The sequence below is a fragment of the Danio rerio genome, chromosome 23 (assembly GCF_049306965.1).
Source record: "Danio rerio strain Tuebingen ecotype United States chromosome 23, GRCz12tu, whole genome shotgun sequence".
Taxonomy (NCBI): domain Eukaryota; kingdom Metazoa; phylum Chordata; class Actinopteri; order Cypriniformes; family Danionidae; genus Danio; species Danio rerio.
Window position 1 is genome coordinate 39,662,724 of NC_133198.1, and position 27,465 is coordinate 39,690,188.

The 27,465-nt window shown below is 35.1% G+C and overlaps 1 protein-coding gene across 1 annotated transcript in view; it reads right to left on the reverse strand.

The window, feature by feature from the left end:
- Positions 1 to 27,465, reverse strand: part of spryd3 (SPRY domain containing 3) — an 87,194-nt gene that overhangs the window by 54,872 nt on the left and 4,857 nt on the right. Inside the window, 4 exon segments of the mRNA NM_001105694.1 lie at positions 8,505 to 8,693; positions 11,501 to 11,636; positions 15,306 to 15,430; positions 25,746 to 25,821. Of these exon segments, the coding sequence (NP_001099164.1) occupies positions 8,505 to 8,693; positions 11,501 to 11,636; positions 15,306 to 15,430; positions 25,746 to 25,821 (526 nt within the window).

Below are 27,465 nucleotides of genomic sequence, written 5' to 3' on the forward strand. Positions count from 1 at the left end.
TTTAACATCACTTAGCAAATAATGTCATTTAAATACATTTATAATTCTTAGATTTTTTCCTTTTACTCAAGGTTTAGCTATTATAATTTTACTTTAAATGGGAAAAAATGTATATATTTTTGAAAACAAGCTTAATAAACACTTGAAACAGCATATCATGAAAATAAATGACAATATTTCTTTGATATCTCATGCAAAAACAGTATGTAGACAATAAATAATAAATACAAATCAGTCACGCAGTGTTTGTGATCGTGGCAACAATGGTTAGCAGCATGCCACAGTATGATACTTTCTTATCTAAACAGGAGTGGCTCACTGATGGCAAACATATGTAAAGAAGAACAACTACCTTCCTTGTCAAAATCAAAGCCATTGAAATCAGATCTGCGGCCACTTCTGCAAGAGCCCATAAAAAATAAAATAAAAAAAAACTCTAGTTCTCACATTGGTGTTAATCCAAACCTATTTGAGTATCTCTCTTTAAAAGATGAACTAAAATGTTGTTATATCTTATTTCCAGTTTTAAACATTCTAGTTAACCCGTCACAACAGTTACTTGAGGCACGCAAGGATCAATAGGGTTTGGTGCCAAAGACGTCAATGACAAGCTGTCATGCCAGGTTTAAATAAGCAAATACGTTCATGTCTTCTTTTGTATTCTAAAGTAATTAAATGATCTCAAGAGATTTCATTGTTGGGGGAGTGAGGATTATTCCTTTACCCCATTTAAGGTTCATCCATCTAATAAATTCATTGCATTGTTACTGAGTGACATCACATAAAAGTTGCGTAAACCTCCTCTGGCCTTGTTTGATAAACAGACAAAGATTTCTGCAAGATAATGATGTTGATATCTATATTGATACTGTAATACAGTTGTTTTTCCAAAAGCAACTAGATGTTTCTAGTTTGTTCGTTTCTGGAAGATAGAGGTTTCTAATTCGTTTAACCGCAAAATGTAAATCTTCTTTCCTACTAGAAACTATTGCAAATGAACCAAGAGCTACTCCATAATAAAGGGAATGACTGGTAGAGTTGTGAAAGCCGCAGACAGTATGCTGGATCTGCCGGAGACAGGCCATAAAATGCTCTCTTGGGAGAGATTGCAAAAGAACACTTTAAGACTTGGTTTACATAAGATCATGCCCGTGAACACTGGGAGATAAGTATCTTCAAATGCCTGATGAACCTTAGGGGCTGTACAAATGAGGCAGTTTTTAGGCAAAAATGAAAAACGTATGCATTTTGTCTGTTCTTTTACACGAAAGCAGTGTTTTTGGAACATAGATTTAATAACTGGCTTTATGGAATAAAATCAATGTTATAAATATTTTGTGCGTAAATAAAATTCACGCATCTGTTATTATAAAAAAGAAAAGGTAAACGGAGCGTACTTGTAATCTAACGAGGTTACAATTCCAAAATCTGCGATTAGAACAGACACAGATAAGACATTTTCTTTGTCTGTTTGTATACGACTGATGAATTTTCGATGGGCGTACTATACAAACACGAAATATAGTTATTTAGTTATAGTATATGAAGATCTGATTACTAGTAAGAATCAAAAAGCGTCACTCCATTGTTAAAATTACGTCACTGCTGTCACAGGCATCAATAAACAAGCAAGAGCCATCAATAACAACGGTGCGCTTGCTGGGCACTCAAGCTCCCACACACCGTCTCAGGTAAGATAATTGTTATTCCCTCTTTGAGAAATGACTGTTATGAGCTGTAATAAAGGTTGAAACTTAATGAGGTTCATTTTCGCTGTGTTTTCTTGGACATTTTACAGAATAAAAATTGGGAACGGACTGAGGATAGTGAGCATAATGTAAGTCAACGTTACAGGTAGTGAGAGCAGAATTTCTCAGTGAATCACTTAGCAGCCACATTTTAATAAATCTATAGTTTTCATATCAAAACTTGATACCAAACTCTTTTTTTTATCGTTATTGACAATGGTGTTCGGTCAATAAATATCGATACGGATTTTATCACCCAGCCCTATGAGTGCTTTGCACAAAATCCATCTATTCGCAAGATCCCCAACTCTGAAAGAAACATACTCCACGGTGACTAACATGGAAAAATCAACCACAGGGCATCTGCACTTGGATCCATCTGCCCAACCTTTTGGGTTCATGTCAAAACATGCCCTTATCAGGAGAGTCTGTAAGTCTTGGGACACCCTCTCGCCAAGCCAAAAGGACTCACAGAGAAAGCACGCAGCTGAGAAAACCTTCGAACCACAATTTAGAAAGGCAAAAAGATTTTCTGGCAGCCAATAAGTTCTCTTATTGAGTTTTTACAAGCTGGCCTAGTGCCAGTTATAGCCTGTGCTGCCCGTTTCGTGCCATCAGCCCAGTAAAGCATAACGACAGTACAGCACTTTATGCCGTATGCATTCGTGACCTCAGATTAGCATTAATAGGCCAAGGAAGGTCCATGGTATCAGATGGGAAGGTGAGCATGATGGGCGCACATTTTTTCCCAGAAGAACATCTGCACCCTGCACTCTTTGTACCGAAGTCTCATTCTATTGGGAGGTCTCTGCATCACAACCGAGCCAAACACAAGAGCGCTTGTTCCTTTTAACTTTATCTAAACACTACTTTGAGGAATTATGGGCGAAAAAATGTTGCCTCCAGCAAGCAATTCCCTCCACTCAGTCACAACGGCACACACGCTCAGCCTCGGCAGACTCCTTCATCACTGCATTCCTCCAGGTGTTTTGTTATTTCTTTGATTGAAGATGATGTCAACTTGCTCAATGACTGATAGGAAGTAATGTAATGTGTGGTTTTTAGAGTCACATAATTTCAATCATAATTTGTTGGTGCTAACCTTTATTATATGATGATTCAAAAATTGATTGATTTCGAGCAGGCAGAGCATCAAAGTAACACTTAGACGCTGAGAAAACAGACCCTAATATTTTTAATAATTTGTATTTCAAATAAATGCTGTTCTTTTGAACTTCATATTAATCACATTTTGCATAAAAATATTGAGAATACCAAATATTTGGTAACAGCAATATTATAAAGAAATGTTTCTTGAGAACCAATTCAGCATATTAGAATAATTGCTGTACTTTAGTGTCAGTGAAAGACTGTTCAGCAAACTCAGGTCATTGAATAGTGCACAGTTGTCTGCTTTTTAAGTAGTTAGAGTGTTTTAATTACTCACCCTAGCTTCATTTGAATAGTATTCTACCAGGACAGCGCATATGAGATAAATGACATCAGTACTTAACAAGATGTACTATTAGTACTATTATTGTAGATGATGATCTATTAATAAACCGATCCCGAATTGTACACGTCTGCATCGCGGTGCATCGAAGAAACAATTAATTTTGACCTCTTATATATATTTATGTATGAAAAGATTAATAGGCAGTAGAAGACAAATGATTCCTCCTTTTAACTTTTCTTTTTCAAATCAAAAGATTGTTTTCAAATACTACCCGAGTGATATTCAGGGCTTGACATTAACACCCGCAAACCCAACAAATGTGGGTAATTTTCTGCAGAGGTGGGTTAGACAGTCACTCCCACTACCAAGTTTTCTTAAAAAGCAGAGTTCAACAATAAGGATTGCCCAATGAGGGGCGAGCGCAGGAGATCCCGATGATAGCCGTGTTTGAGTAAGCAAAAGAAAGCAGGTGAATATCGAAAGGGAGTATGATCATGCAAATGGTGATACAGGCTATCCTGATGCACCAATGAGGGCTTCAGTTTCAAGGCTGATTTCGGTAATGTGCACGAGTGTTTAAAAGTTTTTAAAAAATGGTTCCTTGCGCGAAAGTGGGCCCTGGAAACGTAACTGGTGTTACTGGTGTAACTCGTGCGAATTTCTTTTAAATAGACTGGACAAAAAGCAACACTTGTGGACCCATGATCTCAAGAGCTCGAGATTTTTTAAAGGTTTTTTTGCAAGTGCTTTCCCTTCAAACTTTCACATGATCATCCTTTTATTATAGCACACGGTACACTTTTTCACCTGCTTTCTTTTGCTTAAAGTTATTTAGGGCTCAGAAGTTTAGTAGTTTTTTTGGTAACTTTATTTTGATGGTCCATTTAAGTATTAGTAGACTGTTTGCTTAATATCTGTTGACACTGCTCCTTCAACAGATATTTCACTGACTATAAGAAACTTTGCAAGTATGTCAACTTACACTTACCCCAACCTAATAGTCTACTTATAATCTAATAAGAATTAGTTGTAATGCAACCTAAATTCAACAAATGGACCATTAAAATAAAGTTTGACCGTTTTTTGGTGTGGTCAGAGAAAAATTTGGTAAATCCTTAGCGTTGAGCCCTGAAAAGTCATGTTAAATAAAAACTAAATAAAAACTCAATGAGCAAGAGCATACACAACACAAGTCAAATTTTATGCATATAAAATATGTTTTCCAAATAACAAAATCGGGCTTGTGAAAATGGCGATCGGCTAGTAAAGTTAGAAAACTATCAGCCACAGTGACTGTGAAAAAAAGTAAAAAAATTTAAAAAATAAAAAGTTAGGTCAAGCCCTGGTGATATTTTAATGTACTAGTTTAAAAGTTTCAGTTAACTAATTTATTTTATATTTGCCATGATGACATTAGAATAGATAATATTTTGTTAGTTATTCTGCAGGACAATAGTATTCAACAAAGTAGAATTCAAAGGCTTAATTATTTTAATTAGCTAACTAGGCACATTAGATTTATAAGGCAAGTCATTGGAGAACAGTTCTTATAGTTTGTTCTACTTCTTAAGAGAACCAATAATATTGGCACTAAAAATGTAAAAACTGCCTTTATTCCAGCCAAAATTAAATAAATAATACTTTCTTGAGAGGAAAAATATAACTAAAATACTGTGTGAATTTCCCTGCTTTGTTAAACAGCACTTAAGGAATACAGAATTGAGATTTCACAGGAGGGCTAATAATAATGTCTTCCACTTTATATTGCAAGAATACTACTATTTTACTTTATATTGAACCAGATAGAGGCTTCATAATGCTTCAACACTTCATAATGACCATACCCCCCTTTAAACTTCTTATGAGAATCTGACCAAAAATTCCGGGAAATGGTTTTACAAGTTAAAACGAATGTGTGTGGTAATCAGAATTCTATGACAATGACGATGTTTCTCTTTTACTAGGAAAACAGGTCATGGTGTTCTGGTCGAATGCATCGCCATGTAAATATGTGGTTATGTGCGATACCATGCAATTGGCAGCAAGATAGAAGCTATTTTGGGAGAATTAATAGGATACTCTGAATATAGTGCAATACTATGGTATTCGCCACAATAACTGTGGATGTCAAGTTTATCACAAGGAAAGTACCAAAGTTTCTAGATTTGTCACATGTTCCATGATGCTGTACACACAAATATATAGAAACAAGCTTAAAAAATGTCATCTTTCACATCCAAAGAACGCTACAGGATTAGTTAGTTACACCACAAAGATTAATATTTAAAGCTTCATGCCGGTTAAAACCCTTAACCCCTAAATATGGCAACATCTACAGCGCTTCTTTCATGAGCAAGCACATTTCATTCTAGTTATATTTAAGACTTTTTAATACCACATAGAATAAAATTTAAGACTAATTTTACAGTCCAGAATTTGCAACAAAAAGACCATGCAACACTACTAATGACAATCATTAACACTGTTAATTATACATATAGACCATTGCGATTTGGCAATGTCGCTGGCCCATGAACATTTCCTGCTTGAAGCCAAACTATTTCTGAACTGTAGTAAGAGGCTATTTAATCATATCTTAAAACAGCTGCCATAACATTATTGATCAATATGTGGAGCTTTTTGGATTCTTGGAAGCTATGGAAGTTCAAAATGTCATATAGAAAATACTTTGTTATTAGTCACATCCCTCAAAATGCTCTATAAAGTGTGAAAAAACTCCAAACATTTTTATTAATAATGATATTTTTAATAATAACATAAGAATAATGTTAAATCAGTGCCCCCAAACTGCATTTACAACACTAACAAAACACAATATTCTAATGTCAATAACTTATGCCTGATATGATGACCTTCACAGCCAATTACAGTCATTTCTGTTGCACTGGTAAATACTATGGCAAATCAGTGCCGAAATTCTGTTTTGAGTCAAGTCTAATATAGTAAAAGAATCAGTTGATTAACTTGAGTTTGATAAATGGCATCTAAAACGAAATTCTCTGTGTTTGGGAAAGAAAACTTTAGTTAACTAGTGCTGTTTCCCTTAACTTAGCTGAAAATGAGGTCTGATATCCCTTTCTATTTCCACTATACATTCAAAACGGACCTTCCGGTCACTCAGAAGGCAGAGAAATTACTAATTTGTCACGTTCTTTTCGCTATTAAGATATACAGCCAGGTACAAAAGGTTCCTGTGTGACTCAAGCGATACTTCCGAGTTTCTTCCCACCGCAGCCTCAAATTCACTTTTAAAATGGCAGCCACGTGAAATCAATCTATGACACTAATATGCAGCTGTGAGTGTCTGCGGGCATCGCTATGACAAAAGCGCACAAAAAAGACCGGTCAGGCTTAACATGCGAAAAATCATCAGATTCCGGTCTTTGGCTGGTCGATCGGTGCATGTCTAGTTCATCATTTGTTAATGTATGGGTTGATGCAGCTGTTATAAGCTACTAAGGAGCAAAATAACCACCACAAACTCTGTTTGCGTCAGTGAAATCCCAGTGAACGTCAATTACGTAAACACAATGGGTTCCACCAAAGACTATAAATGGACTTTGCTTCCACCTATGTTGTTCTGCATGATGATTAACGATGAGATTTAAGCAGATTTCTAAACGGAAACAAAATTTTCTTCACGGGGTTGGTCCGACTGCATTTTAAGACTCTGAAATGCATTTAAAGGGTTTATTTTTAAAGCTTGGTTGTGTTTACAAGATGCAAATGTGCTCATGCTCCATTTGTAGGAAATCACATAATTTTGTCATATATCTTACTCTGATTATATACAGCTACTCAGCTAACATGAAAACAACCGTCATATTTTCTAGATCCTCTGAAAGGCCCGCCCTCAAGAGGCTGTGATTGTTCAGATTTGCACTGTGTAAACACAGTCACTTAAAGTAGCTGTTAACTGTTTCAGTTTGTGCCTGAATCAGACAGAAAATGACACAGGCAAACCGTATGCCTGCTTTATAAAATAAAATCTGACAAGTGTCTTTCACATATATTCGAAATAAGCATGTGTAAGTAATATGAAACATTCGCTTATCTTTGAAAGTTTCTAATTTGAGATGTAGAACACATGGAGAGCGTACGCATAGAGAGACACTGCACGTGCTGGTGAAGAGAGTGTGTGTTTACAGCGGTTTGACTGATAAATATGAATTTGTAGCTAAATTGTTAGCTGTGCCAAACAGCAATTTCTGTTGTTTACGCCCTCACTACAACATACCGTTAACGCTAGAAACTGCATGTAATAGATCAATTTTACCAAATAAAAATTCTTACAGGTTGTGGCTCACAATCCACAGCTTCTGCTACAGCTTTAGCTGAATCCAACACTGAACTGAGAGAGATTCTGGAAGCTGTCCTTTGTCAAATGCTAGCTATATATACATATATATATATATATATATATATATATATATATATATATATATATGTATATATATATATATATATATATATATATATATATGTATGTATGTATATATATATATATATATATATATATATATATATATATATATATATATACATACATATATATATATATATATATATATATATACATATATATACATATATATATATATATATATACATATATATACATATATATATATATATATATATATATATATATATATATATATATATATATATATATATATATATATATATATATATATATATATATATGTATAAATATATATATATTTTAATTCTCAGGAAGATCATTCAAATAAAACCCAAATACAGAAACAGAACAATCTCTGTTGAAAAACACAGTAAATGCATGTAACCTAAAGGGTTTGTGATCTCACTAGCCCGGCTATATTTGTTTGTAGCCCCCAAATTTCGTTTGATGTAGGCTTTGCTAAACTAACTCTGTAAAAGCCAATATGTCCCTTTGCATTGAACTTTGAGGGTATTACATTTAGAGATGTTGTTTATGTTCACACAGCTACATTACACATCAACTAAAGTTTTAAATATAATATCGTAGTGGACCAGCCCTTTAAGATGAATTAAGGCCTTATTTGATACTATGCATTTAAGACTTTTTAAGGATCCATGGACGCCCTGTTATTCCTAAATATGAAAGACTTCCCATTAACCCAGTATCAAATATGGCTTACATTACAGCATTTCACCATTCTGCATTCAACTCATCAGATTTTCCAAGAAACAGCAGAGTGAAAAATGATTATGAAACGCATTGGCTTCACATTTGATCTGGTCTTTGATGCTTGCCCCCCTCCCCGACTCACCGTGCCGCTGACTCTGACGTCATACAGGCGTGCCCATTCGTCCTCATGACTGTCCACCATCATGACACTGTCCTCCTCCTCTGAACCCCATTCTGCCTGCAGGTCCAACCGTACCTCCTCGCCGAGGGAGTGCATGCCAATGGCAGGGAAAAGCCCATCTGGAGCCACGGGCACCACCACTGACCCCACCTTCCATTCACACACACACACACACACATAAAGAGAGCTCTGTTAAAGCATTCCATAAAGCTAACCGCTATTTTACAGCACATTATAACTGAAAATAAAGACTGCTCTTTGAAATGGTGTCTGCATCACTTCTGACCCTACTATCTGGCCTGCAGGAAAACCAGTCATCAGAAAACAACCCTCAATTTGAAGACTAGACTATTGTGTGTGTGTTCAAAGACTTCACAGCAACAGATTCTTGTAAGCACGGTAATAGAGCAATAAACAAAACCATTACATATCAAAGGAGCACAGAAATCATAGTCTGATGCAGATGTTGTGTGATCGGTTAAAGAATGCTTAAATCTATAGCATGCAATTATTGTAACAAAGCGTCGTCAAAGTTAACACACAGCAATAACTTCAATAGATTTACCATTGTTAGAACATTTACTCAGTTGGACATTATAAATAGATTGATTGACTAAGTATTTTAAATAGGCACACGTAGAAGTCTTAAAGGTCCCGTGAAGTGCTTTGAAATAGGGTTATAACGGTATGAATTTTTTTACGGTATGATAATCGTCTAAAACAATACCACGGTTTGACGGTTTCGCGGTATACGGTATGTTACAAATGTTACAAAATAATAGAACAGTGAAGCAAATTTGACTTTTTCCCAAATAATATATTTTCAGTTACTATAAACAACACCACTTACAATGAACAAATCAAAAAAAATAAGAAAATAATAAATAATGTGTCAAAGTCCAAATAAAGTCCAAATAAACATGGTGCAAATCCTCAGTAAAAAAATAGATATAAATATTTACTATACTATAAATAGTTACATAACGAAACTAGATTCAATATGGAACATCCTTAGGTTTTATGTGCCAGCATGGATATGGTTGTCTATCGATATGGATTTGGATATGGTTGTCTGCAATGCAGACAAACAGCTGCACCTTCATTTGCGTCTTTTGAAAACAGCAAGAGCAGCAGTTCGTCTTTGCTGTGTCACTGTTTTGTCATGTTTCTGTGCTGCTGTGCATGCAAAAGTACTTAGTATGAGAATTATTTCATGCAAAACTTTTTTTTTGCGTTTTATTTAGCCACGCATAAATGTATGCCTATCTCTCATTCTGTGTTGTTCAAAAAGCTCATTGTTGGTCCACAAACAAAAGCGAAACCTATGCTTATTGGTTGTGATATAGCGAGTTTGAACCAATCTGGGCATGGAGGAGGGACAATGCATCAATGTATCATGTCTGGTTTGTCCGGAGACACAGTGACGAGCGTTTCTTTGTCAAATCAGCGTTGTCAAATTTTGATGACGTAACCGCACTGATTCCAGAGCCTCTAAAAGTCTGCGAATGTTATTTGATACAGCACTGGAAAGCTGAGATTCTCTTCTTTATGCCAATCTTTGAATTGTATGAATCGGATCAGCGGATCAAAAGTTATTAAACAATTAAGAGCAATACTTATTTTTAGCCGCGGGCGGCTGTCTCGGTCTTTAAAGGTTAAAACCGTTGATATGCAATTGTTCATAGTATGATAATCGTGCACGTTTAAATCGTGGTAGCCCGTCATACCGGTATATTGTTACAACCCTACTTTGAAATATGCATTTTTATTCGATGTTTGGCATAATCTCAACCGAAACACAAGGAAAGGGTGGCTACAAAGTGTAGCTCCTCACATTTTTAAAAAAAATCAGCTAATAACATTTTGTTTGGTCACCTCTCAACCAGTGAGAGTGATTGAGCTCAAGTGCATTAAATAAAAAGCAAATGAGAAGCATCTTAAAGGGGAAGGGGCATGTCAGATACTAGAGAGTATTTGATTGGTTATGATGTGATGAAAAACTGTAGTTTGAGGTGACATGAATAAAACCATTGATCCATTTGGACGAAAGTAACAAACTACAACAAGGCTTTTCAATTGGCGGCCTGCGGGCTGAGGTAATTTGTTGTAGCCCTCCAAATAGTGTGACCAAGACATCAAAAATAAATTTAGTTCAGTCAAAAAAACTGCTGCTATAGTAATGAAGCGACACGTGTCTGTTTAGAGCACGAGCTGCAATTAAAGGGCTGCGCAGAGTGCGAGTCACCTGACATGAGCGAGTGGAGCGAGCAGCCGAAAACATTTGGATATGTTTGTAGAAAAGGTTTTTTTGCACAATGCACTGATATCGTTAACAGGGATGCAATAATTAGCCAATTTCACTATTAATAGTGAAATAATTTTTTATTAGAATGTATGATTGTTTGATAATCATTTTATTTATCACCACACTTCAAAGACAAGATTTTGAGTCAGTTATTATATAAAAAAATCATTTAGTTAAGAGGATTCAATGACCTTTAAATGACATTAGTAGAGCATTTGTCTCTGCAGTAAAAAACAATAATATTAACTTTGGTCTGTGATGCATATACTATGATGCAGTAGATTCATCGCAAAAGCTGCTGCCAATTCCTGATTTGATTCCATCTGTGTTATGTCTGAGAGTAAACTGATGCCTTATTCCAGAGGTGGCCAAACTCAGTCCTGGGGGGCCTTTGTCCTGCAGTTCCAACCCCAATCAGAAACACCTAGATAATCAAGCTCTTACTAAGCTTTCTAGAAACATCCATGCAGGTGTGTTGAGGCAAGTTGGAGCTAAAATATGCAGGACACCTCTTTTTGGACACCACTGCCTCATTTCATTTATGCTGTACGCATCAAGCGAAGAATCTGCGATGCTAGAGTCACATACAGTGTAGAGAATATGTGAAGGTATTTACGAAAAATGGTGATGTGCCAAAGATGTTGAGACTCACCTCCTTTCCATTCTTTGTAAAAAACACAGTGACGAGTCCAGCATCAAAACTGTCTGCATAGATACCGCAGCCAATTCGGTCACCACGGTTACACTTAGGACCGAACTGCTGACCAACAGGGTTGCCGTTATACAGCCTGTGAAAAAGAGAGATTACAGCCATGTGTGACTAATACCTGGAAAAGTTCTTGGAAGGAAGACGTGACCCTTATTCCTGATATCAACATTTTCAAAAGGGGTTTAAAAAAACAATTTTCTATTAAACAGGGTTCCCACTCATTCATGGACACCAAATTCAATGACTTTCAAGGACTTTTTAAATCATTAAATATTTTCAATCAAGCACCTTAATTCAAACTCCCAAGCATATACAATCACCGGCCACTTTTTAGGTACACCTTACTAGTACAGTACTAGTACTAGTTGCTGCCATGTGATTGGCTGATTAAAAATTTGCATTAACGAGAAGTTAGACAGGTGTACCTAATAAAGTGGCCGGTGAGTGTGTAATGCCATTAAAGTCCTTCCTATACTTAAAATTTCACTTACACTTAATATTTACATTAAAATGTCATAATAATGATGATGTTTTGAATGTCTAATTTTCACAAATGTAGACATGTCATGTTCAAATACAATTAGTTGAATTCACTACTGGTAGTTATCAAATGTGGTTTCTGAAATATTAATAAGATGCATTGTTCGTTGAATTAAATGTTAGATTTTTAAATTAAGAATTTTTGGTAACACTTTAAAATAACTACTCACTATGAATCATTTATTAAGCAAATAGTTCATTAATGATCTATTAAGCATTAAATCAACATTAACAGACGTTAGTAAGCAGTTTATAAACACAGATACAAATGCTGTATTCTTGACTTAACCACACATGTATAATGTTCTTAATGATACTGTTTTCATACTTTATTATGGTTCATTTTTCATTACTAAATTAAGTATCACATTATTTACAAATCAGTTATTTTAAAAATTGTTGGTGTTTTTAAAGATCATTCACAATGTGTAAGTAAATGATTAATAAACTGTTCAAATTTAAATTTATGTGATTATTCAGCCATTTTAAATCATAAATAGTCCTAATTTTTTTACAAAAATGGAAGAAGTTGACTTAAAGCATTTATTAGCATACAAAGTAGCTATTAATATATGCCTGAATAATTAGATATATAAATGTTATTTTGAAAAGTTTGTTAATCCTATACTTATGCATTCTGAATGATCTCATAAAACCACCAACTATTTATAAATCCCTTGTTTGGAAATAATGTGATACTTAATTTAGTAATGAAAAAGTAATCATTAACAAAGTATGAAAACACAAATAATAAATACATTACACATGTACTAATAAGTCTAGAACAAAGCATTTGTTGATGTATTTACAACCTTATTAACATCTATTAATGCAGAGTTAATGCTTAACTCATAATCAACTATTTGCTAATGCTTAATAAATGATCCATAGTGTGTAGTTATTATAAAGTGTTACCCAATGTTTCTGTTTTTTCATTCAGTTTTTGAAAGCAGTACAGTACAATTGCTGAAATAACACCATAAACTTTACATTAAAGCACCTATGTTTGTTTTTAAGTACTCATATGTCAAGTTCATATGTCTGACATTCAAGTACTTTGAAGCTCTTTTAAGAAGTGTGGGAACCCTGATTAAATAAAAAAGTAAACATTTAAGGGTTGTTGTTTGAGCCATGTATAGGGAGAGTTCACAGAACAATAAAACTCTCACCATTTACTCAGACTTGGATTCAAAACTTTTAAGAATTTCTTTCTTATGTTGAACAAAAGCGATGATATTCTGAAGAATTCTTGACAGAATCAGCTATTGGCATCAATAGTAGGACCAAAAAATATTACTGAAGTGAATGTTCAACATTCTTCAGTGTATATGACTTTCAGAGATGGAAAAAGTACACGAATCTTTTACTCAAGTAGAAGTACAGATACTCGCATTTAAAACTATGCTGGTAAAAGTTGAATTACTGACTACACTTTTGCGAATAAAGAAGTACGGCCTGAAATACAAACTAGTTTCACAATGACAACTACTTCACAAAAAATGTATACATCTATAGACCATTTCAATGCGGATATGTCATTGGCCCTTGAACATTTCCTGCATGTTATCATATAATTTCATAACTGTATGGGCAATTCAATCATATCTTCACGTTAAAAATACAGCTATCAAAATATTATTTATCAATATGTGGACCTCTTTGGATTCTCGGAAGCCATGGGAATTAAACATGTAAAACAGAAAAAACTTTTGGACCATTGTTATTGTTTACATCCCTCAAAATAATCAAAACAAAATAACTCGTGTTTCATCACCTAAACACAAAACCTAACTTTGTTGTCACAAATAATGTCTTTCAATTCGCTCAAGTCCAGTGGTTGTCATCCTTTAACCACTTGTAAGCTGCTTGCTTTTCTGTCTGTTCCATTGCTACGTTCTTTAGATGTTTGCTCGCACTTTTTTGCAGTCTAAAGCACGTCAAATAAACAAAATGCCCAATTTGTGCCTCATGATGTCTAATCGCATTTTTGCATTGACTTCACATGTAAATAACTTGTGCTTCATTCGCATCTGCTAACTGCACAGGCACCCCATGTAAAACACTCGCACACCATGTAATGTAATGATTGTGAGGGCACAGGCGAGACGTCATTTTTCAAGAGACACTCAAATGCATCAGGTGTGCTGCGAATGCAACATCTATAAGTCATGTAAAACATTTAATTGCAAACTGAAATCAATATAATTTGATTATGGTTTTGAATGTTATTCTTTATTAGATATACAGTTGAAGTCAGAATTATTAGCCCCCTTCACGTTTTTTTCTTCTTTTTTAAATATTTTCCAAATGATGTTTAACAGAGCAAGGAAATTTTCACAGTATGTCTGATAATATTTTTTCTTCTGGAGAAAGACTTATTTGTTTTATTTAGGCTAGAATAAAAGCAGTTTTGAATTTTTTAAACACCATTTTAGGGACAAAATTATTAGCCCCTTCAACCTATTTGTTTTCTTGGTAGTCTACAGAACAAACCATCATTATACAATAACTTGCCTAATTACCCTAACCTGCCTAGTTCACCTAATTAACCTAGTTAAGCCTTTAAATGTCACTTTAGGCTGTATAGAAGGGTTTTAAAAAATATGTAGTAAAATATTATTTACATTCATCATGGCAAAGATAAAATAAAACAGTTATTAGAAATAAGTAATTAAAACTATTGTTTAGAAATGTGTTAAATAAATCTGCTCAGACTTCAACTGTACATTTTTTATGATTATTTTATTTTATTAAGAATTTTGCAGGATCTAATATATATATATATATATATATATATATATATATATATATATATATTTTTTTTTTTTTTTTTTTTTTTTATTTATTGATTTTGCGTTGTATTCAGCGATCACGAAATCGCAAAAAACTAGGGGGTCTGCTTTTCTACCTGTGATCCGATTAACTAAAACGCATCTTATTACCTGGTATAAACATGTTTACATTGCCAATTCCCAGAAAAATAAAAAGTGGAGTAAAGTACTGACACCAGAAAAATCTACTCAAGTACAGTAACAAAGCATTTGCACTTCATTTCATTCCATCTCTGATTGCTTTGTGTTCAAAAGAGGAAAGAAGCACAAAGAGGTTTGGAACAAGTGGAGGATGAGTATATGGTTATAGTCGTTTCATTTTTGAGTGAACTACCACTTTAAAGAGACATAAAAAATACTTCTCCATGTGAACTTACTTCCCATCATCAGCATGGTAAGCAATTGATTGCGGAAGCCAGCCGGGCTGATAGTCAAGTTTGTAATACTGAGGAACCAGACCAACAGCAATCGTCCCTCTCACTCCGGTATCCATTATGGTCACCTTGAAGCACCATAAACCATTCGAAAAAAAACAAAACAAAACACATGGGCATTAGTATAAGAGCAGCACAAGCTGAGCCATTTATATGACAGTTTGTTTTGAAATGACTAAAGGGCAAAAGATGGCTTTCAGAGAGTTCTAAGCAAATGCCAACGGTAATGTGCGTCACAATCGGCACTGATTCCAAAATAACAGACGCTGTAGAAATCAACAGTTAACAAAGAGCGTTCGGCTGAGTCACAGGATGGAAATGTCAGGTAACCTGCTATTAAGAATTTTAACGTCTTAGCTACTACTTTTCTCCCGCTTTATATGCAAAGCATATCAGAACAACATCCACACCCTATGTACGCCAGCCACCTCCATGCCAGTGAGTTTCCGACATACAGCCGCTGAATTTGGAAAGCATTCCAAAAAGGTTAATGTGCTTGTGTTTGTAAATCAGGTTTTCAGACTGATCAACTCATTAGTTTCACAGACAATTCAGTATGAAATCGGATTTGGAAATGTCAGGTAACCTGCTATTAAGAATTTCAACATGTCAGCTACTATATCTTCTTGCTTTATATGCAAAGCATCTCAAAACAACATGCACACCCTATGAACGACATCCACCTCAATGTAGTGAATATCCAACATACAGCCACTGAATTTGGAAAGCACTCCAAGGTACTTGTGTTCATAAATCAATATCTGAGACGGATCAACTCATTAGTTTCACTAACAATTCAACACGGAATAAGATTTGGAAATGTCAGAGGTATCCTGCTATTAAGACTTTTCATGTCTCAGCTACTACTTTTCTCTTGCTTAATATGCAAAGCATCTCAAAACAAGATGCACACCCTATGAATGGCAACCACCTCAATGGGAATTTCCAACATACAGCCACTGAATTTGGGAAGAACTCCAATATGCTTATTGTGCTTGTGTTCGCAAATCAAGATCTCAAACAGATCGAATCATTAGTTACACTGACAATTCAACACAGAAGATTTGCTCATCATCCAAAAAGCCGGATTAATCCAGCGCCATGTGACTCAAAGGCTGTAGTCATACCACTGGAAGGAGCAAACATAGATCTGAATATCAATTTATATCTCGACAAAATTGTTTTACAATAACAGTAATTTGATTTTTAAATACATTTCTGACATTTCCTGATAAGTTACAATGTCAGTGCCATAGTGTAGTTGGTTAATAGGTCCCACTTTATAGTAAGTGGCCTTAAATGCTATTACTATTAATGATCTGCTTGTAAGCTTGCAATTGCCACTTACTTACTTCTGTAATTACATTTAGAATCACAATGTTGACATATCCCTTACCTTAACCCAACCTTAGACCTAATAAAGTGGGACCGGTTTTTATACAACAGCTTTGAAAGCATGCGTCAAGCAGCTCTCATCATATATATGACGGATCCACTGACAGACGCAGCTTTGAAACACTGCCATGCAAGCGATCAGTAGCTACGTTTCCATCCACCTATTTTTATGGCTATTTTGAATATGCGCATAAAAAAATTAATTAATTAAATACGATAATAAAAAAATTAATTAATAAATAAATAAATAAAAAACGGTTTATGGAAACGCCAAGATGCGCATAGATTTTTAAAATGTGCATTAAAAACACATGCACATAACTGAGAAAGATAAACATTTTCTTCGATAAGAAAAGATGGACATAAACAATGATGGAAACACTTTTACCAATAAAATTCCAGTATGCGAATAAAAAAAGTCATGTGATTTTGTTATGAGATCATGTGATGATAAAACTGTGGGTGAATGATCAAATTAGCAGGCTGAACACACTGTAAAACAACTAAAATGTTGTTTTGGTCATTCTAAAATTCCTAAGTGTTATTATATTATTAAAGACCTCCAGAATCAAGAGTGTCTCCATGTCTCACGCCTTCAAATGCCACCGCGCGTTCACTGCCTTTCAAGATTGCCTTCTGAAGCGCAAGTCATTTATTAAATGAATAAAAGATTCACGCATCTTCTCTTATTGCAGCAAATTTCGTTTTTACTGTTGATATATGCCGCCAGTTAATCCGGAAGTGCTGATTTTGATTGGTTTGATTTGTTTGATGGAAACGCTGCTTTATTCGCACGTCTTTTATGCAATAATCCAGTATTGCGCATAAAGTTAATTCGCATTTTTGGATGGAAACATAGCTATTGACTCAACGATCATGATGTAGCACAGACAGTTCTGTTGAGCTTGTAAATGCAATAGCCAATCAGGAGTGTTTAAGAATCCACTAAACAGCTCTCAGAAAGCAAGCAGGAAATGCTGCTCTCATTTGTTTTTTTATTTACATTTCAGTAAAAATTGGAAATAAATTAAGTAGTTTTTGACATCTTGAGAGTCAGAAGATGAGGGACCATAAAGGTTTAAGCCAAACTGTCTATGAAGCATCAAATTTTTTTAAGACTTAAAAAATAACTTTGCTGATTGTTATTTCTCTATTAGAATAATCATCAGTTTTTTTATTATTATTATTTAAGCTTCATTTAACCAGAAAAAAGACTCTGAGATGAATTATCTTTCACAAGTGTCCTGGCCAAAATGACCAGCAATAAGAAGAAGAAATATTTCTCAGAAGCAATGTAAACAATCAAATACCAATGCATTTCTCATAGGGTCTGAGGGTTTTAAGTTTATTAAATTGTTATTATATATATTTCTCTTTTCTTGTATGGCTAAATACAAATATAAGGTGAACAAATGTGTTTGTACTCTTATTATTTCTAAAATATATAGTTTCAGCAGCACGGTGGCACAGTGGGTAGTGCTCTCGCCTCACAGCAAAAAGGTCACTGGTTCAAGCCTCGGCTTGGTCAGTTGGCATTTCTGTGTGGAGTTTGCATGTTCTTCCCGTGTTGGCGTGGGTTTCCTCTGGGTGCTCCGGTTACCCCCGGAAGTCCAAAGACATGCGGTACAGGTGAATTAAGTAAGCCTAAGTGTCTATAGTGTATGTGTGTGAATGAGAGTGTCTGGGTGTTTCCCAGTGATGGGTTTCAGCTGGAAGGGCATCCGCTGTGTAAAACATATGCTGGATAAGTTGGTGGTTCATTCTGCTGTGGCGACCTCTGATGAATAAAAGGGACTAAGCCGAAAAGAAAATGAATGAAGGAATAAATATATACAGGGCTTAACATAAATTTTTTTGACCACCAGCCACTGTGGCTAGTAGTTTTCCAACATTACTAGCCACTCGCCATTTTTACTAGCCACAATTTTATTGTTGGGAAAATATATTTTATATCCATAAATATGACTTTGACATGCTAAAATTATTTGATTTTGCTATCTCTACATGTCTCCTCATTCATTTTACCTTTTGTGTGTTGTGTATGAGCTTGCTCAATAATCATAAGAAAATGGGTCAGGCAGGGTTTCATATATTATAATTAGTTTTCATAATATTTAGAGCCCAAAATGGAAGGATTTACCCAATTTATCTCTGACCACACCATAAATAAACAGTTAATTATTACTTAGCCACAAATTTTAAATGTGTGAAAACATGAAAAATATAGCTGAATACATTCTTTTTATTTAACAAAACATATGCACAGTCATGTGTTCTGGCTAAAGGTCCCAGATCACTAGTTAACTTAGCAATGTTATTGTAAAAAAAAACTGATAATTAAACCATATTAACGCAAAAGAAAGCAGGTAAAAAACATACTGTGTGATAATGGAAGGATGATCACACACGCATGGTTAATGATAGACCCATAAATTATCTTTTCAAAGAATGGTTCAGCCGAAAGCAACTGCCGCTGCTTACAATAAGTCAACTTTGGAACTCTTGAAAGCAGCAAACTGTAGGTGCATGTTCCTCCATTTTTGTTCAGTCTATTTGAAAAAGAGAATCGATCGCATCAGTTGTGTTTCTAGCCACAGTTGCTTCACAAAAGGAAACGGGAGCGCACACGCGTTATAAACAGTCGCGCGCATCACCTCAGCTGTTTGCGCGAGTGATTATCCTCTCATATCTCGGTATTCACCTGCTTTGCTCGCGCGAAGTTGCGAACGCAATTATTTTTGTCTGTCGTGTTGCTTCTCGATCGCCTGTGCATGCATATTGGACCATCTTTATTGTCGTACCCTGCTTTTAAAAATTATTATCTGGAAAAATTATTTTCAACCAGCCAAAGTGGCTAGTGGGAGTGTCTGTCTAACCCATCACCGCCGAAATCTACCCGCATTTGGCGGGTGTTAATGTAAAGCCCTGAATATGTAGTTTTAACGGCGACTTCATGCACGTGGCAAATTCGTTTTTCAGACTTTTGTAGAGACATCCACAATAGGCAATCTTGGCCAGCCCTAAGCAAGCAGACAAATGCATCCAATTATTGCTCCACAAACTAAACTTAACACAGCACCCTCTACCAAAAGCACACACATGCTTTGAAAAGGACCCCACTGTTTCACATAGCTTTAAGTTCAAATTTACTTGACTTTGTTGTCATCTCTTTCGAGGATTTGATTTCCGACCATTAAAAAGTCACAGTAAATCCTATATACATGAACGCTTGCTGCTGGTTCCAAGCCTTCCCTGCTGTGAACTCAATGCACAATGATTAATTTAAGGGCACTCAATTATTTCACCGCAATTTCAACAAAGAACCGTGCCATGAACCCTGCGGCTTCAAAATTCCACGCTGGTGCTCCAGGCAAAATAATCAATTACACTAATAGAGATATTTCCACTTGACTAAGGACAAAATTGATTTGCGCGCACACACGTGAGCACCCTGAGAAAACAGAGCAGGGGTTAATCACTGTATGGCACTTCAATGTTGAAACAGGCAGTGGAGGTGCAGCAACACAGTCCAATTGTGATGAAGCATTGGCTTCCCAACCCACAGGGCCTGAAATGAAACCCCTGTGAACGCGTAATGAGGAAACATGAGGACGACGCTGACGCATATCCCAACTGGCAGTTGACCTTTACGGAGAAGAAGAAAACAAAGTTCCCAGACTTTGCCAATCTGAAAGATTCTGCGTCACCATCAGGTGATGCAGAGCGTATAAAGCAAGAGTGAGGGTTTTATTGATTGCTCATAGCTCACTGCTGTAGATTCACATTCATTCCCACAGGCTGCAGATATTCCCAGTGCACATGCTCTCGCATGCAGTGACGCTATTGGTCAATAAGATTGCGATACAGCTTGGTTTGAGAAATCTCTTTTTTTACAGGCTACAAATGTTTATTTAATTAGATTAAATGTTACCATTCCAGTAATTCTTTCAAAGATGGACAGAACCAGACAATAACTCTTATTTTACAGAATAGTCAAGGGAAAAGGAGAGGGGTATTTGCAAAAATACATATTTTCCTTATCAGTTAGTTATTCTAGAGTTAACTTTATTTTCTGATTATCTATGATAATGAACCTGAAGCAAAGAACAAATATTTAAACGAATAATTTACTTAAGTAAATAATAAATAAGTAAATAGTTTCTCTTAAGCTTGTAGGTCATCAAGATGTTGAAAGAAAACCCATACCAAAGTAAATGTATAAATTTGTATAAATAAAAAAAAAAAAAACAGAAAATAACCATAATGTAACATTACAAGAAGAATTACGATAGATGCAGCTTGCATTATAATGCAGTTTCTACAAATATTAAGAAATGTTTAATGAGAGTTGAGCCATTTCTAAAAGATCATATGGCACTGAAGACAGGAGTAATGGCTGCTAAAAAATCAGCCATCATACTAACAAATGACTTATTCAAGCATAAATGTTATTTCACATTGTAATTAAATGTCAGCACTGTACAATACCCTTTACTGTATTATTAAATAGGGTTGCACAATATTGGAAAAATCCAGCACTGAGAATTTTTTTTATTTTGCAATATAAATTGCGAAATGAATACAATTTCACCAGATAACTTAATGGGCCCTATCATACACCCTGGCACAATAAGGTGTGTTTGCCCTGATGTGTTGCTATTTTTAGACCAATGCAATCTTAATTTTCCACAATGTTGTTTAAATAGCAAATCCATTAGCGCCATTTTGTGGACTCATGGGTGTTCTGGTCTGGAAAAGAGGTGTGTTAAGGCGCATTGCTGGTGCATTGTTGTTTTGAGGAACTCTTCATTATTATTGTTCATTTATTTGTTTGCTGGATATTAAAACTGAATTTAGTGATAGTTTTGAAACAAATCTTTGCACTTAACAATCAAAAATAATTATGTAGGCTAATGGATGTCTTCAGTGGCGTGTACATTACCTTTTCCTTATCCACTGAAGAGAGAAAGAGAAAGTGAAAACAGAGGCTGATTGGAGGAGGCTCATTCATTTATCCTCTCGCGTGTAGATGCTCTGTTTAACCGTTTTCTTGCTAGTGAAGCGTTCAGTTTTTCCACTTACAAAGTCCGCCATGTAAATAGTAAATGTGCCATGGCGTGACGCAACGGACTCTTAAAGGGAATGTGAGATGAGACTCTGATTGGTTAATCCTCAAAACACACCCAGAAGTCATTAGGAGAATAAGCACAACCCAGTTTAGAACATGTTATGCGGCGCAGAGCTTATTTATCCATCTTTTAAAAATCAAAAGTAGATTCAGACATGCCCTTAATGCTTTTGCACCCTGCTCCTTAGACCTTGCACCTAAATCGTTAAAATAGAGCCCAATATCTCTATTTGGATAGAATTTATAATGTTAGATCGATTGGGAGGATTCTGCAGTTGGAACGCATCTCCATAAAATCTAATAAACAATTTATGAACCTCCTGGGTTCGGATAAAAATCTGATAAAAAAAAAACTATATTTTAACAGTATTTAATTACAGTAACTGAATGAAAAAAGTTAAAATAATTCAATAAAATGAACTGTTGGTAAAGTCATAAATTGTACAATTTCTTTTGACTAAATGCTTTTAAGGTCATTAATTACAATCACAGGCATCAAAATCACATGCAAATGATAAATTATACTTTAAAATCAACATTGCATATCCTGCGATTTAACTACTGTGAACGATCACATTGGAAAATCTGCTGAAACTATATATTACCAACTAAGTGCTGAATGGGTGGTGAGATGAGGAGAAAAAAAAAATCTCTAGTTCCACTTTAGCACTGGAGACAGACTATTATTACATATTTATTTTAAGCTTCTTGAGAACTGAAAAAGCATAAAATAAGTCCATTTTATTCTAGTTGTTGGGAGAGAGAGAGAGGGAGGAAGGGAGAGAGGGGGGGGGTGGGGGTGGGGGGGGAGAATTGAGTTTATTGCATTTCAGCTTTTTGGCTATGTGATGGCAAAAAAAAAAAAAAAACAGACCAAGTTTACCATATTTTATAAATTCCACTAATCTATAGTTATAAAAATATTCCAACAATTAAAAATCATCAATAGCAAAAATAATACACAAGGTAAAATACATAAATAATAATAATGATAATATACAAGATAAAAAATCTAAAACATTTAGGGTTTACTTTTGATCAAAACTGTGCAATTTTAGCAGTATTCACATTTATAAAATATTTAAAGTCTCTCCAAATAAAAATTGTTGTCTGATAACATTAAAAATATGGCATTCCACAAGAATATGTTTAACAGTTTGGTTTCCTAGTTGTTTGGAAGATGTTTTTCGAAAGGTATAACTACCAAACTGACTGCTTTTTCTGTGGAGATTTGCATTGTGCTCTCCTGTGCATTTCCAAAACACATTGAAAGCAACTCGCCATAACAGACATTGCCATTCTCTTTGACATGACTAAATAGGATCTTTTTTTTCTTCAAAATAAATGGCACAACAAAAACAAACACTAGCTGTGCTAGGAATCATCATGGTAGCGTACAGGGTGTTACTTTCCTGCTCCAGTCCCCCGGAGAGGAAGTTCATCACACCAGCTCAATCTGCCAGCAGCAGAAAACCCATCAGAGCTGTCTCCTGCCTCAGATACACATCCAGGCAGCTTCGGCAGAGCTTCATAAATTAAAGAACGCTTGCCCTCTCCCAAAGGCTAATTTATAGCCCAATCCCTGCGAGTTTTCCGGCACTAAATCACCTGGGAGCTTCCTTTCCAAAACTTTATTTTATGCCAAAGTTGCTAGAGAGGTAGCGATGATATTTGAGTGCACCAACTCAAAGGTCGCTGTCTATTTTGACATGAAGAGGCACAGGAAACATTACCAGCAGCATCTGAAATTTGTTGGTGACACTTTCACGGTTTTTGCAGGTTTCACAAAGTTACAACTTAAGACTTTTTTAAGACCATTACTCATCAAATTCAAAGCTCTGATGTTTGCTTACAAAGCGATTTCTGGCTGCGTCCCTTCTTATCTGCTCTCACTTCTGCAGATCTATGTGCCCTCCAGAAACTTACGTTCTGTGAATGAACGTCGCCTCGTGGTTCCATCACAAAGAGGGAAGAAATCACTTTCCCGAACGCTCGCGCTCAATCTGCCCAGTTGGTGGAATGAACTCCCTAACTGCATCAGAACAGCAGAGTCACTCGCTTTTTTCAAGAAACGACTAAAAACTCAACTATTTAGTCTTCACTTCACTTCCTAATCTGCAATTGCCTCTCTGGATATACCACTAACTGTACTCTAAAAAAAATAAAAATAAATAAATTTACTAATACTTTCCTTCTTAGACTTTACAGACCTGAAACTTGCCTATAGCACTTATTCATTGTTGCTCTTATAGTTGTGTAAATTGCTTCCTTGTCCTCATTTGTAAGTCGCTTTGGATAAAAGCGTCTGCTAAATGACTAAATGTAAATGTAAAGGAAATTTCAGGTTTATACGAGATTTCTTTATATATTATAATTAGTTATTTCAAGGGCACATATTTTAAGTAAATTGTCAAAACAAGCAAACCCTAATTGTATGCATACACATTTTTTAACAGAACTTATCTTTAAAACTATAATAAACTAAATGTATGCACAACAGTCTGTCCAGGTCAGTGTCCTCACCATATATGGACCGTAAATATAGAGAGAACTTTTAAACAAATATTACTGTAAGGACGAAAATTAAACCATATTAAAGTTACAACTCATCAATAAAGTTATAAATAGAGATTTGTTTAATGTTCTATTGAGATGGGTTGTTGGTGATTGGATGATTGTTGGCCCAATTGGGTAGCTTTAGATCGATATAGGAAAATGAAGACCTGTTCACAATTATTTAGGACCTACATGACAAAAGTTCAGTGAATTCAACACTTTTTAAGGCCTAAAATGTAGCTTTTTTTTTCTTCAAATATATTTTTATTGAACATTTTTAGTGCAAAAAACATGTCAGAAAATTACATTGAGTAGAAAGATAGTATCTGTCATACATGTAATTTGAGTTCAGGCCCCCACATGAAAAATAAAATAAAATAAAAATAATAGTAAATAGAATTAAATTGTAATTTAATAAACAACAAATAAATAATAATAATAATAAAAATAATAATGACAAAAAAATACAATATTATATTGCAAAAAGGCATATTGCATTTCTTTTGTCCAGGCTGAGTCTAACAGACAAGCCTTAAAATGTAGTTTTTGAAATTGAAGACATTTTAAAACACACTGACTTCTAAATAAAATCATGACACGGCCCTATGCTAATAACTCAAGAATCATTTATATCTCAAATTCTATCAGATTAATGACAGAGAGCAACTATAGAATAAATATAGAACCATTTGAAATATTCATTACTAAAATTTGAATGCTCTACTAACAAAAAAGATTAGCTGAAAATGCTGTGAAAATAGCATTTAATTGAAGACAAGATGCAAAACAAACATTTAGTAAATCAAAAACATAAGCACAAGACACTTTAGAAGCAGCAAATAAGAAATCAACAAAACTATACTGAACTTAAACATTACATTAAAGGGAAAGTTCACCTAAAAACGTGAGTCTTTTCTTTCTTTCTTTCTTTCTCTTCCAAAGAAGATATTTTGAAGAAACCTGTAACCATTATCTTCCATAGAAGGAAAAACAAATACTGTGAAAATCAATGGTTACAGGTTTCAGCTTTCTTCAAAATATATTCTTCAGTGTTCAACACAAATCTAAAGAAATCATAAAGGTTTAGAAGCACGTGAGGGAAAGTAAATAGTGAGTACATTTTCATTTTTGGGTGAACTATCCCTTTAAGTAGTTAACAATTGAAATATAAACAGCTTAAAATCTCTGAGTATTAAAGTTACATGAAGTTATTAACACTGAGGTTTCTTAACAAAGGCATTAGAATGGGTGTTGAAATTATTTGAATGTTTTTAGCAACCCGACAACATAGGTGTGCTGCTTACCTCAAAGTAACAGTTTCCCTTTGATAAGGGGCGTGGAGCCACGTAGCAGCCAACTTCATCAGAGTTCCCTTGGTAACTATAGACGGGAAGTAATAAAAAGCTTAATCTCTAATAACCAGAACACTGTTGCTATAGGCACATGATTCAAATGTCCAGTGATGTGTGGACGAGCTGCAGAATTTAGCCTCAGTTGTGTTTCTACATGCTTCACATTGATGCAAGTGAGAGCTAAGTCATTTATAAAACCAAAATGGAGCAAATTTTCCAAAGGATTCAAACCAGAACTATTTTCGAGAGATCCCACTGTCACTGAGCTTTCAATGAAACCGTTTGTCATGCAGTGTAACAATACACAAAAATATTCTTCAGGCTTATTTAGGACAAAAATCATTTGATGACATATAAAAATACTATTTAAGGAGCATAGTGCTGCTACAATCCAAATGATGAGGTTTCATATTGACATAAATATACAGCATGTGTTCCACTGAATAATGATGGAAGATTATTATTGCCGTATATTGACATTTTCTTGCAAGTTCAAAGTTTCTTTCAAATTAAAGTTAAAATATTACACACATCACTTGCACTTAACATGTTTAAATGAACATAAAAATCACTTATGTAAACTTTAGTAGATGCGCACATACACACACACACACACACACTTACAGAAATATTTTGTTCAAATATAAATAAAAGCTGAGCATTTTTTTCTACAATGATGCCTCTTGTACACTACCTGACAAAAGTCCTGATGCCTATCCAAGTTTTAGTAACAACAAATAATAAGTTGACTTCTAGTTGATGATTTGGTATCAGAAGTGGCTTATATGAAAGGCAAACGCCTCTAGATTACGCTTATTTTACCAAAATAAAATATGATCATGCCTCAATATTAATTATTTAATTAGGACAGTAAAGTTTGATTTTCCTTAGACAAGAGTCTTGTCACTTAACAGGAAATAATGTACAGTATAGAATATACAGTCATGGTGCAGTGGAAAAAGAGTTAATATTGTGTTTGACTCCCCTGAGCTTGGAGGACTGCATCCATACATCTCTGCACTGACTCAAGTAACTTATTAATAAAATCATCTGGAATGGCAGAGAAATTGTTCTTGCAGGACTCCCAGAGTTCATCAAGACTTTTTGGATTTATCTTTAATGCCAAGAGCATGCTTTCCTATGCTTTCAGGAACTTTGATGTGGAGGCTGAAGTATGAAAAGGAGCGCTACTCTGCTGAAGAATTTGCCCTCTCCTGTGGTTTGTAATGTAATGGGCAGCACAAATGTCTTGAGACCTCGGGCTGTTGATGTTGCCATCCACTCTGCAGATCTCTCCCACTCCCCCATACTGAATGTAACCCCAAACCAAAATTTTTCCTTCCCCAAACTTGACTGTAGAGACGGCCTGTAGAGCAAGCTTCAAGTGTTCATTGGGATGTGTTTGAGATTGTGTTGTCTGTCATATCTTTCGTCTGTCTTTTCAGGGGGGTTTTCTCGTAAGGCACGGCTTTCAAAAATGATGACATGAGACTCTGCTGGGTAGTTGCCCTGGTTTACCAGCACTTCTTTAGGTCTGTAAATTCTTAGCATCTTCATAAGGGTGGTCTTGTTTTAAATGGTGAAACAGGCTTGTGGTGTTGCCTGCTTTTGATGACACAAGTCATCTGAGCAGTTTGCAGTGCACGTTGCTATTTTGTGTCGGATAGCAAAA